Source organism: Elgaria multicarinata, chromosome 12 (genome assembly GCF_023053635.1).
Source record: "Elgaria multicarinata webbii isolate HBS135686 ecotype San Diego chromosome 12, rElgMul1.1.pri, whole genome shotgun sequence".
NCBI lineage: Eukaryota > Metazoa > Chordata > Lepidosauria > Squamata > Anguidae > Elgaria > Elgaria multicarinata.
Window position 1 is genome coordinate 3043646 of NC_086182.1, and position 13370 is coordinate 3057015.

The 13370-nt window shown below is 50.5% G+C and overlaps 1 protein-coding gene across 1 annotated transcript in view; it reads right to left on the reverse strand.

The window, feature by feature from the left end:
* The window catches only part of TGFA (transforming growth factor alpha), a 50125-nt gene extending 38911 nt beyond the window's left edge, over positions 1-11214 (reverse strand). The window contains exon 1 of the mRNA XM_063139258.1: positions 11104-11214. Coding sequence (XP_062995328.1) covers positions 11104-11149 — 46 coding nt within the window. The 5' untranslated portion in view covers positions 11150-11214. The remainder of the gene's footprint in view (positions 1-11103) is intronic.
* Positions 11215-13370: the final 2156 nt, after the last annotated feature.

The following is a 13370-nucleotide window of genomic DNA, read 5'->3' on the forward strand; positions in this document are numbered from 1 at the left end:
GGTGGTGGTGGTGGTGGGAGCTGTAATTAAAGATAACGATGAGGGGAAGGGTTCCTCTGTGCAGGGAATCGGGCATCAGAACACAGCGGGGAATCCCAGGCCGGAGGCGGCAGTGGGGACCCAGGGTGCTCAGCAGGAACTGGAAAAAGCAGCTCCGGCCTGCACCAGCGGAGTCATCCTTGGCCCGCCTTTCGCTGCCCCTGATGTCCATCCCCTCCTGTCAAAATTCAGACTATGAGCTGCTTGGAGCAAGGGCCTGCCTTTTCTCCTTCGTGTTACTCTTTTAAGCATCAACACAGCAATGGCAAACGTTCAAGCACTTTCATTAATTAGAGAAGTGCAGCTGTGCATGAAGAATATTTGCCCGTTAATGTACAGAATCTCAGTGAGATGAATGTTAGAAGATGCTTCCAATAGGAAAGAGATGACGTGTTTCCAAAACTCTTGAGAAGAAGGTGTGCCCCAAAACCCTTGCCCTAAAAGCAACATGTGGGCATTGCTCATCCTCTGCCGCCCAAGAGCTGCTTCTGGGATGAAACACCATGTTTCCTCTTTCCTCAGAGGATTGTGGAAAGGCAGCACACCCTTATCAGCTAAAAATACTGCCGCTTGCCCAAAACATGACATCAGTTGAGTCAAATCACATTAAACCTATTAAGGGAACTTTGTTCCAACGTTGCCTACTTCGATATGTGCAAGTGAAAAACAGCCATTGTCTTCCTGCTAAAAAGTGGCATCCCTGACCTTCTGCATCCCCTGGCGCAGAAGTGAGGAACGAAATTGCCCCTCCCTCGCCTGGCCCTCTGCGGGCCATGACTGCGGGCCCCAGCCATTTTGCCTTTCTCAGTGCTGAGAGGGGCGTGGAATTCAAGCACAGAGACAGGGACCGGGCACCTCCTTTGTGCATCTCTCACCATCCCCATTGGAGCAACAGGAGCAGCTGGCATCAGGAGGTGTGGGTCTTCCCAGCGCCAGCCAAGTCCCCGACTTGGCACATGGCTTGTTATCCCAATGTGGACAGCCAGCACTGGCAGGAGCCACTGTCCTTCCATGGCTCTGGAGAAATCCAAGCAGGCTCCGCAGGCCGGCTGGGGGGACCACCACCAGTTCCTCATTCCTCCCCTGGTGAAACCTTCCCCAAACTGACACCCTCCAGATGTGATGGGACTCAACCCCTATGGCCCCCAGCCACCATGACCAATGTCCATGAAGGTTGGTGTTGATGGGAGTTGTGGTCCACCAAATTTGGAAGGGACCAGGTTGGGGAAGGCTGCCCGAATGAGGTATTAAGTCCCAAACCATGGGGCTCGTCAGACGAGTGTCCTATAGCACGCTCATTACTGGCCACCTATGGTTTTTCGCGGGTCCTTTTCACAAAGCTGTCCACCTCCTGCACATCTCCTACTCCTTCTGCTCATTTTTCCATCACAAAATAAAGACCCGGAAAATCTGATTTATTTACGGAACTTGCTGCCATTTCCTGCAGTGTGCAGGAGAAGTAGCGTGATAAAAATGCCCACTGAATGGGCCACGTTGTCGTTGCTTGCGTCTTCTTTCTTCCTGTGTGGAGAAAGAGGAAGCTGTTCGTCCCTATTGTGGGACAGCAGCAGGAGGAAAAGCGACGGGAGGGAAACGCGATTTCCTCCCCGCCCCACGACTGATGATGCTCCATATCTCCAAGGCCAAAATTAGTAACAGGCTGAAACATGGAGGAAAGGGGAGCTGGAAGCACCCCAGGTGAGCTCAGCGCACACCAGGAAATGAACTGATACAACGGTAAAGAGCATTCAGCGTTCTGACAAAAAACTGGAAGGGGGAGAGCCCAGCACCTCCCACGGCCGTCTGTCCCAGCTGGCCCTGGCAGGACGTTCTTCCCAAGGTGTTTGGTTGAAATTCCGTTTTGTAAATTTGAACCTGTTGCTTCAGGTCCTACCTGGGGAGCAAATGAAAACATATTTGCTCCATCGCTATGACAGCCCTTCACATATACTCCCCTCAAAGTTCTGAGGGCACATTTAGGCAGGCCACACACTTACATCTCATTCAGAACATGTTTGTCTAGGGAGTCCGAAAAGTGTACTTTTGCAAGGAGCTTAAACAATTAACCTAGAGAGCAATCCTATGGTCTCCGGAGAGTGTCCCAGGGAACACAGGGTTCTTTAGAGTCCCCCCTCTGATCCTGCAGGCACTGCTTTGACCTCAGAAAGGGGGCTCCGGAATCCAATCCCCACCCCTCGCAGCCACCATGGAAAGAACCGTGGCACCTGCACTAGAGAGAGAACCTCGGAAAGGTCTCAAATTGGGCGGGGAGAGGAGAGGCTAGGATACGAGAAACCCTACGGCCTCTCCAGCCCCTGCCAGTGTGCCCTCTCTAGATGGGCTCAGGGGCCAGACCTTCTCCACCACAAGGAGACCCATGGCAGCCAGAGGCCAGAGGATTTGAATTACTGGTTGGATTATTCAGAAGAGCAGGATGCACAATGATATTCCGTCACCACAACCAAGATCAGGTCAGGATTTGCTCAGAGAAACCAAAAGAGCTCACTCTGAAATGCTCCAGCTCTGAGTCAGATGGCTTGCAAAAAATCAGAAGAATGAGGAAGGGTAGCGCCAACCTAGGTTCTATTTAAGAGATACATGAGCTGCCTTTCGAAACACGGCATTTTCTCAGAACAGTATGATCTTTAGGGGGCAAAAGGCACAGCAGGTTTAAGGAGTACTGCCCAGATCCCAGCCTCCCCCAAGCGGTGGAGTGCGCAACCTCCTGCCCTATATTGCCTATTAGGGGCGGGGGGGTGTCCAAGAGGAGCACCAATGTTGGAATAACGGGCTGCCCCTCCCCACTTCACATTCTCACACACGGCCAGTTGGCAGCCCGGTTCTCTCAAGGGCACCAGCGTCTCTTTACTCAACAAGCAAAACTGGCAAGTTTCGGTAGCATGAGGGAATTCCATGCCAAGAGAAACCCAGCAACAAAGGGTGGAGCTGCTCTGTGCAGATCTGCTGGGAACAGCAGAGCGAGCAAGAGGACAACGCAAAACAGTCAACGTTATTTTGGCTGCCCTTTTTTGTCACAAGTTCTCACAAAAACATGTTTGAGTTACAACTCTCCATGGCTTTTAAATTCAAGAATCATTCCTGATTTTAGATGGCTTTTTTTAAAAAAATGTAACCTGACTGGAACATTTTGGTAAAAAAAAAAAGGGGGGGTGGAATCTTCAAATGAGATAATTCCTTAGTTGTGGGTCCAAAACATTGAAGAATTTCATTCTTAAAAAGAAAAAGGAATTGCTCCATTTCCCTCTAGCTCAGCCTTCCTCAACCTGGGGCGCTCCAGATGTGTTGGACTGCAACTCCCAGAATGCCCCAGCCAGCCGGCTGGGGCATTCTGGGAGTTGTAGTCCAACACATCTGGAGCGCCCCAGGTTGAGGAAGGCTGAGCTAGCTCATTTCATTTTTCTAAGAAGATTCACACAGCCAAGTTGACCCCTTTAGAGATTTCTTTGCATTTTTACATTTCTGCAGACAACCCCCCCTTTTTTCTTTTTTTTTAAAAAGCAAGGTGTCTTCCTCCGTCAGCCAGGGAAGCCGCCATGTCGACTGAGATCTCAGGTCACACCTTTGTGGTATTCAGCAGTGGACAAAAAGCTTGATATTTGCTTTAAAAGTGGTGGCTTAATTTCAAGAAAGGGAAGGGAGAAGAGGAAGGAGAAGGGGAGCAGGGCCACGACCAGACTCTGCCAAGGAGCCAGCTCCATCAGGATTTCACACACCCACCCCTCGAATGTCATCCAGCAATGGCTGCAGCAGAGGGAAAGAGGGGGGGGCACTCCGTCAGCGGAGAGACCAGCACCGTCCAGCTCCTTCTCTCCTGGATCTGTTTCGATCCTAGCTGGTCATTCTAAGAACTTTGGAGCCAAGAACTCGTGCCTAAGGATTCCTCCCCCCCCTTCCACCTCCAGTGCTATAATAGAGCCCGGGGTTAACGCAGCACAGCATCTGCCACCCACACCCCCTCAGGCTTCCTTATTCGCTCTGAGTGTAGCTCCAATCCTCACAGTAGCTGGACGGATGAAATTAATTTTCCCAGCACCAAGACACTGTTCCCTGAAGTAATGCAAAGTCTTTGGGGATGGCTTGGCCTGGAAAGGGGCAATAGAAACGATGAGCTGGACTAGAACTGCTCCTGGGGGAGGTAAACCTGCTAGACTAGAACTGCATTGCTGATACGGATCCACGGAGCTGTCTGCGCTTGGGGGCGGTGGCTAAGGAGACAGCCATGAGGAGCATTTCCACTTCGACATTTACTCCCACACCATTGCTCTCCCTTCCTTGTACGTTCAGAGACACGGGCCTCATCTACATGAAGCAGGATATTGCACTATGAAAGCGGTACGAAAGCCCTATATAAGAGGCAGGAGCCACACTACCCCACATCATGATTGGAGTGCGCTGACAACTGTTGGGGCCCATTGACACATACCCTATACTGCTTTCATACCACTTTCATAGTCTATATGCTGCTTAGTGTGGCTCCTGCCTTTTATATACCGCTTTCATAGTGCAATATCCTGCTTGGCGTAGGTTAGGCCTTTATCGATCTTTATAAGCCACTCGAAGGCCGTAGCTAGACATAAGGTTTATCCCAGGATCATCCCGGGTTCGTCCCTCCCTGAGCGCTAGATGCCCTGTGTGGCACTTAGATGTACAGGTTTTACCCCAGGACAATTCTGGGATAAACCTTAGGTCTAGCTATGACCTGAGAGTCTCATCTGAAAATTGCAGGAAAGACACTGTGAATAATAAAGAAAAGCAAGAACATTCAAGCAGACGTCTTGGAGGCTTTGATAAATAACTTGTCTGCTGCTGACAAATGTTTTAGGTCAGCATGCATGCCTCTTTTAACTTTTAATTGAATGGACCATACTATTGTGAAACTGCAACCAAACCACCATTTCCATTAGTATGATCATGTTGAAGTTTTCCTCATCTTGCCAGGAAAAACAAGTTAGGAATAAGATGTGCTGGTGCTTTGGCCTCAACTACTGTTTTCCTGGGAAATTTCCAGCTCCAAAACAGAAGGCAAAGTTGCATTCATGCAATTCCTTTGATCAAGCTCTCTCTGAACTCTCAGTACTTTCCCTGCACAGGTTTCCCTTCAACAGGTGTGTCAAGAAGCTATTCATAGGTTTGAACACACTGAATGAGGCATTGCAGGAGTCTACTCTACTGATCAATATATTCCTTGGCATGGGCTTGGCTCATGCCATGTTTTGCCCTTGGGCTGCAATTGCCTGTAGAGATCCACTTCCCTATTTTGTTTTTCAACACATTTTAGAGAATCAGCCAGAACAAGAATGTCCAGAGACACAAGCCTTTGTAACACTGATCCATGGAATTTTTTAACATATACACCCAAAATCTTTTACAGGTATATCTTTTACATGCATGTGTTAACATAACAAGAGCTGTTTCACACAACCCCAGATGTGTCATTGAATAACGCATATGACATGCATCTTTTAGGAGTATACCTAAAAACCCAGAGGTGCCTCAAAAAAAAACACCAAAAAAACACTGTGCACCAGCTTTTCCCAACCTGGTGCCCTCCAGATGTGTCAGACTACAACTCCAAGAACTCCTGACCATAGACCATGCTGGCTGGGGCTGATGGGAATTGAAGTCCAAAATATCTAGAAGGTGAAGGCTGCTAAACACACACACACTGGTCAGATAAGGAAGACCTGCTTCTAATCATCCCAGCTCTTTCTCAGAGTGATTGTATAATATGTCTATTTTCAAAGCACATTAACTCCAGCACATTCCTAGGTGCACTCCTGTAAGTCTAAAGAGCAAGTGTGGCACAACGTGATGGCGCATCTGGGCTTGTTGCTGTGCTAACATAGGAAGTGGCCCTTAGTTTCAACTGACTTACAAGGGACGGGCCTTCAGCCGTTCCCCACTTGCCTATTCGCCTAATAAAGGCATTTTCAGAACACAAGCAGCAAAATTATCCCTACAATACTGAATTAATAAGTAAATTTGCTCTCTATTGCCAAAAGTTAGCGTGCATTCATTTTATATGATGTGACAATTCCAGCTAGAGCCAACTACAGTCAAGCTAGGAAGTGCTCACGCCTACCCCAAAGACATGGCACTCATCCAGAAGCGAACTTCTAGTTGGGGAAGGGGGCAACCTGTGGCCCTCCAGATGTTTTGGTGTACAACGCCCTCATCCCTTGCCATTGGCTGTGCTGGTTAGGGCTGATGGGAGAAGTAGAAAAGCCAAAACTGATTAGGGAACTGCCTGCATTTAAGAAAACACACAGGAAAGGGTTACCAAAACGTACAGTATACTTCTCACTTGATGCACAGAGAGGGGAGGGTGTCATTTTTAAACAGCCTTCCTCAGCCTGGAGCCCTCTGGATGTGTCGGTCTGCAACTTCCATCATTCACGGCCAGCCTGGCCAACAGCTGCCAGGTGTGGGGAGGCTGCCTTTGGGCCTAGCCATGACCACGCTTCTGTGACAGGCGCCTGCTCTTCTAAGCAGGGTGCAAAGAGAACCTTGGGGTCCAAGCCAATGCTTTCAGGATCAAGCAGTCTAACGCAGGGCTGGGCGACTTGCTGCCCTCCGGATGTTTCAACCTAGAACTCCCAGCAGCCCTCGGCTGCGTAGTCAAATGTAACGGATTACGGAAAGAAGATGACAACCACCATTTCAACCATCCTCTGCCTCTTCAAGCAGGTTCATCGAGTGACTGACTTGCAAGTGGGAATAGGCCACAATTCTCACAGGACACAATTCCCGTATCGCCTCAAACACAGCTCAGTTGCCTGTCCTCAAATGCAGAGAAGCAAGTCATACGTATGAACATTTGAAAACAACTGCGAACGCACCCAAACATTCTTGGAAGTCAGTATCTTTACCAACCTTACTCTACTCAAATTTAGCTTTCCCCCAAACATGTGGAGAAAAATGCAGAAGTAGGACGCACTGCGCCATCTTCTGACGCAGCTCCGTCACAAAGAGTGGGCAGTATCCAAGGGGCTTTACGCAATTGACGAAGCGCTGGTGGAAGCAACCTCCAGCGCAATGCCAACAGCATAAGCTTGTGTGATGGGCTCCCCAGAAAACAGGTATCAGCTTGATGAGGCTTCAGCAGGAGACGTTGTCCAGCTGGATTGTACCCATACGTTTTACTTTGCTCAGTACAGATGAGAAGTTGTGCAGGACTTCTAGCTTGATTACTTGTTCAATGTGTGGACCGACTCCTTTGGAAACTATGTCTTTGACATGATGCAAGGCATTATGAAAGTTTCATCTGCAGCATTTGATCTATGGCACATTCACACATGCAAGTAACCACTTGAGGCTGCACTCATCAAGCATGTGCAAACCACCTGTAGGAGAAACGGACATTAGGACTGGTACCACCAGTGAGAACCTGACCCTGGATTTACTCTGTTTTTAACAGAGACTCTATATCAAGAATCCACAACTTGCAGGCCTCCATATGTTGTTGGACTGCAATTCCCATCAACCCATTGCCTATGGTAAGGGCTAATGGGACTTGCAGTCCAACGTTATCTGGAGGGCCACAAGTCGCCCAACCCTGTTCTACATAGCGGGCCACACAGAAACAGGACAAAATTCCCAAGGCATTCTGAAGCCTCGTAGGTACACGTTAGAAGTTTGCATCTTGACACTAAACCTGTTTAGGAAAGAAGTAATTCCCACTTAATTCAATGGCACTTAGGAAGTAAGCAGTCTTCAACCATGTATTATAACTTAACGGAAACGCCTTGGGGAAAGGACTAGTTTAATAGTACTTATGTTATTCTAGGGTGCCATGAACAAGGATGGCACCATTTCAGTGACTCAGCACAGGTCTATTTTGCTCGCAATCTCTTTAAGGTAGCAAATTGTATGCTGGGAAAATCCTAAGGTTCATTGACAAGAAGATCTATAGCAGCAGATAAAGAGCCCATAAAAGACAGTGTTGCCTATCACATCACATCGGATGTGATACAGGGGGTGCATGCTCAGTTGGTATAGGGCAGCCCTTCTCAACCAGATGCCCTCCAGATGTGATGCTGATCATCAAAGTTGCCTTCCAGGTGTGTTGGAATACAGCAGGCTGAGGAAGACAACACAGAGACCCCATAGGTGTGCCAAGCATTCCACATGAACCTTTTTGTGTTGCGGGCACATTTGGCAATTTGATACACTGCCCCAGGCACCACCACAAAATGGCTTCCATGGGAGGCGTGGCTAGCTACAAAGGACAAGTAAGCTGCCGCAAAGATTCATTACAAGGCAGAGGTGGAGCCTGAGCCTCAACATGCTAAACATGCTCCTTTGAAGCCACAGTTTTCTGCATCAACAGGAACTTATTTCACAGAAGGCGAACACTTCTTCTCTTCCTGCCAATTCATTCTTGCCCAATCTGTTTTTCTTTTACCCAGGCTCACCACCCATAGCCACACTCTCTCTAGGGACAGGCTGAGAAACTTGTGGCCCTGAAGAAGTTTTGGCCTATGACTCCCATCAGCCCTAGCCAGCAGAGCCAATGGTTGTAGTACAAAACATCTGGAGGCCAAAGTTGCCCACCTTGCAGGGCCTAGATTGGGGACGCACAACCTCTTTCAGCCCAAAAGCCAAATTTCATTACAGAGGAGCTCTCGAGTGGGTGGAGCTGAAGCCAAAAAGGGGTGTGGCTGGAATACCAAAAATGCCAACCTACTTTAGCTTAAAGTTCTTCCTGCCAGCCCTGAAGCCTCATTTCAACCTCTTAGAATGAGGGAAAACAGCCCAAGAGCTGGGAAACCACCCAACGATCGATGGCTGGGGGGAAGGGGTGGGGATGGGCCTTCTGTGGACACCTGGAGGGGCAGACGGCGGTTCTGCATCCCTGGCCTGGATTGAACATAACCCAAGACAGACCTTCCTCCTGCAGTACTGCACCAAGGTTCCCTGGAGCTCAAAAGTTTTGAGAACCACTGCTTTAAGGAATGTGTAGGTAAAATGGAAAACAATCTTAAAATGATTCAATCAGGGTGCAATCCAAGCATGCTGAGAAAGCTGGGAGTTGCAGGAGTCGCTGCTGTCTAAGCATGCACAGGACACGCGCCCTTACAAGGCTTGGACTCCTGACCTCATTAATTAACAGAGCTGTTGGATTTCAAGAACAGAGGCTGGGAGTTTCAGGATACAGAAGATGAAGAGAATTCCCAGGAGAGCGAGAGAGTTGTTTGTTTGTTTGTTTGTTTGGGGAAAAGTAAGAATTAGGTTTATGGATTGTACTCCCAAGTACAATCTTTATATCCAGATCTTTATATCTGATCTTTATATCCAGAAACTCTATTGCTACCAATGTCCCATAATAGAAAGTCATCCTATCCTGGGTCACTAGAAGGCAGAGCAAGTTTTTGGATATACCAACTAAACATTTAACATCTGTATGCTTTTAACCTGGAAGATCATACACTTTCACCCAACAAGCTTTTAATCTTTTGTTAAAACCCTCTTGCCCTCTTATACCCCTTAAATGACATATGACATCTTCCTGAGAATTCTTAATGTTACCTGATTACCTCTTCTGCCTCCTCCCTCTTTTGTCAGGTCTTCCTTTCAATCTAACATCTGCCACTGATTCTTAGGCAGATGCAGTCAGAAGCAACTGAAGTGCTTTTTAGCTTTTCGGATCACGGACAGAGAGGGAATGCTGATGAGCTCTGTTAGGTTACCTGAGCCACCCAATCGGCTGGAATATTCTTTATTCAGTTTGATTTACAAGTTATAATCTTATGTCCGGTACAAGAGTTTGCACCTGCCAGACCAGTTTTGCCACAACATCTCACACAACAGCGCAATCTCACACCTGTGAACATACGTCGTTTTTTAAATGTGGTGTGACGGGCTCCACATTATTTGTTAAATTCCCCAAAGCAGCATCTCTGTAATTATCCAGCTATTTCAGTTTTTTCTTTTTTAAAAAAGGTTACTAATTACCCAGCACAAAAACAGCCCTAGTCCATATTGTATGCTCAAGTAGTCTTTCTTGCTGTGCAATTAAAAGGACACTCACAGGCAAGCCAAGTCACCTTACCAGCCATTTGTCTTTTTAAAAACATCTGTTTACAAGAAGACAGGCAGAAAAGATCACAAGGGTCAAAATACATTCCAGCATCTATTGTTCAATCACCAAAGCAAACCTCATGAGAAACAAGAGGAGGAGGAGGAGGAGGAATAGCACAGAGGGCAGATAAGAAAACGCTCATAAAAGCCAGGAGAGGAAGGTAGCCAGGTGGTGGCAGCAGTGAGAGCCTGCAAGTGTATTCCAATTGTTATATTTCAGCAAGTTATATTCTGGGAGGAGGCAGAATAGTGAGTACCTTACTCCTTTTGTATTATTATTATTTCTTTTTAAGTAGGTAGAGTCCTCAGCAAGTACCACCTGCCTTCAAGCTGGTATAGTCCTCAACAAGGCAGTTTATTACCACACCTCACCTTCCTTGTTTTCTTCTAGGTTGCCCTCGACTATATTAACCCTTTCTTCCCCTTCCCTAACGCTTGAAGAATAGGAGGGCTCTAGGTGAAGACAAAATTTAGTAGCGGCTGTACACGAAACGGGGATGCGATCGCAGCTGCCAGCGGGGGGGGGGGGGGGGGGGGAGAGACGCTGCCATCCTAAGCCCGCTCGCCTGGCAGTGAGCCCAGGCGAAGGCCCGGGGCTCGCTTCGGGGCCGCTCTAAACTTCCACTTGTTCAGCCCGGCCGTCCCAAGCCGGGCAGGCGCCCGGAAAACCCCGACCGCCGCCCTAACGCCGTCGGGTGGGCCGTGCGCGACGCACGCCTTGTCGGGCCGAGGTGCGGCGGGACTTACTCTCGAGTAGGCGCCGGTAAAGCGCAGTCACCCGAGCGCCTCGGCGATCCCGGCCGCGCGATGCGCCCCTACCTGGCGCGGGGGGCGGGCGGGCGCTCCGGAAACGGAGAAACCCCCTCTGGAAAGGAGGCGCGCCCGGCTGCCGGCGAGGCAGGAGGGCAGGAGCGCAGCGCAGCGCTGCGACCCGGGGCGGCGCGGCGCGGGGCGCGCACTTACCGAGCGCCAGCAGAGCGCCTTCGGCGGAAGCGGCGGCGCTGACCATCTTGCCCCCCGGCGGCGGCGGCGAGGCTGGGCTGGGCACGCGCTCACCTCCGCCCGCCTGGTCCCCGAGCGGCGCCGCTCATGCCCGGCTCGGGCGCGCAGAGGAGCGCTGGGGCCTGCGGCGTCCCCGAAGGCGGAGGAGGCGACGAGCAGCCGCGCCAGCGATGCGCGCAAGGCGGCCGTGGACTTTGGCTCCGTGGGCGCCGGCCTCTGGCTCGCTTTTCCCGAGCAGCTCCGGCGGGCGGGTGAGAGGGCAGGCAAGCGAGCGCGTCCGTCGTGCTCGGCGCCGCGGTCCAGGCTGCCGCAAGGTGCGCTGCGTGGCCCGGAGTGGCCGAGGCGGGCCGGCGCGCCTCCTCCTCCCCTTTCTCCCACGCCCCCCGGGCTGGTTGGCTGGCGCGGGCCAGGCGCCGCCAAGGGAGGCCGGGCGAGGCGGCGAGGCGGCGCTCCGGCCGGGCGAGGCCCCACGTGCGCCTTCGGCGGGGCCGGGCGGGCGCGCCCCTGGCTGGCAGCCCCGCGGCGGAGCTCGGACGGCGCGCTGGCCAACGCTGGCCTCCCGTGCTGCTCCTGCCTCGCCGTTGATTTGATGAGCGCGTCGTCCGAACTCAGCCAGCGACGACAGCTATTCCGACCCAAGTTTCAGATGCCTCGACGAGCGCCGCTGGATCGGCAAGGCGCGAGCAAGCGCTTAGCTGGGCGGCTCCTACCGAGACCTACAGTTGGAAGGGCCCGTGAGGCCATCCAGCCCAACCCTAAACCCCCCCCCCCCTGCTCGCTCGCTGCGGGAATCCAGTTTCAAGCACGCCTGAGGGATGGCTGTCCGGTCTCTGCTTGAATGCCTCCAGCCCATCACCTCCCGAGGCAGTTGGCTACATTGTCTGCCTACTTGGATCACCGGGGAAGTTTCCCCGAAGTTCAACCGAAATCCACCTTCCAGCAACTTAAGTCCCTCATTTCACATCCTGCAGCTGTGGATGACAGAGAACAGGCTGCACCCCTCATCTATGGGGCAACCATTAGCTATTTATTTACAATATTTATATACCGCTCCCCATGCAAGAATTTTGGAGCAATGGACAAATCAAAAAGTAATAAAATACATTAAAATTCCATTTTTAAGAGAAACAAAGTGCAAAGAAAACGGGTCATTAAGGGAAGGCTTCTTGGAATAATGATGCTTTTGGGAGGCACCGAAAGGAATACAAAGTTGGTGCCTGCCTGACCTCCAGAGGCAGGGATTCCATAGGAGGGGGGCCACCACACTTAGGGCCTTGCAAAGTGCTATCATAACTCCCCCCCCCCCCCACTCCACCCCAGTGGTCTCTTCTCAGGGTAAAGTTAAACATACCCAGTCCCTTCCAGCTTTCCTGGTAGGACTTGCTTGGGCCACCACGTTCATTCACTTGAATTTCTCTGCAGCTGTGTACATTTCTACCATCTCGTGCAACTCCTCCCCTCTGTTCTTTTGGAATAAGTTATAGCCTTCGCTTGCTAAGTTTCACTCATGGGAATCCCCCCACCAAGTCTTCTATTTGCTTCTTGCACTTAGAGGCTGCCCAATAAGCCAGGGTTTTCAGGGGGTGTTGTGAAGGTCAATAAATGAAATGCATCAAATGCTAAACAATAAAGAATGATCAAAAGCTGTACAAAAGAAAACCATGTTTATTTCCAGCCTGTTGAAAGCATCAGCTTATGGGGTGGAGGTGGGGGGAGGAACCCTGAGCCTCCATCTGCAGCCCCCATCAAGTGCCAGAGTCTCCGTGGGCTCTCTTTGAGCCATTTGGCCCACACACAGCCAGTCACCTCTCTGGGAGCCCTTGACCTGGTAGACTAACCCCCCCTTTGCCCATCATGATAAATCCTGCCTCCTCTTGTCACAGCAAAGCAACCCAAAGGTCCAAAAGGGCCACTTGCAGCTAGCCCATGAAAGCAAAGGCCTTTGTTTATCATTTTTCTTTAGTTCTGGTTACATAGAATCATAGAATCATCGAATAGCAGAGTTGGAAGGGGCCTACAAGGCCATCGAGTCCAACCCCCTGCTCAATGCAGGAATCCACCCTAAAGCATCCCTGACAGATGGTTGTGCAGCTGCCTCTTGAAGGCCTCTAGTGTGAGAGAGCCCACAACCTCACCAGGCAACTGATTCCATTGTCGCACTGCTCTAACAGTCAGGAAGTTTTTCCTGATGTCCAGCCGGAATCTGGCTTCCTTTAACTTGAGCCCGT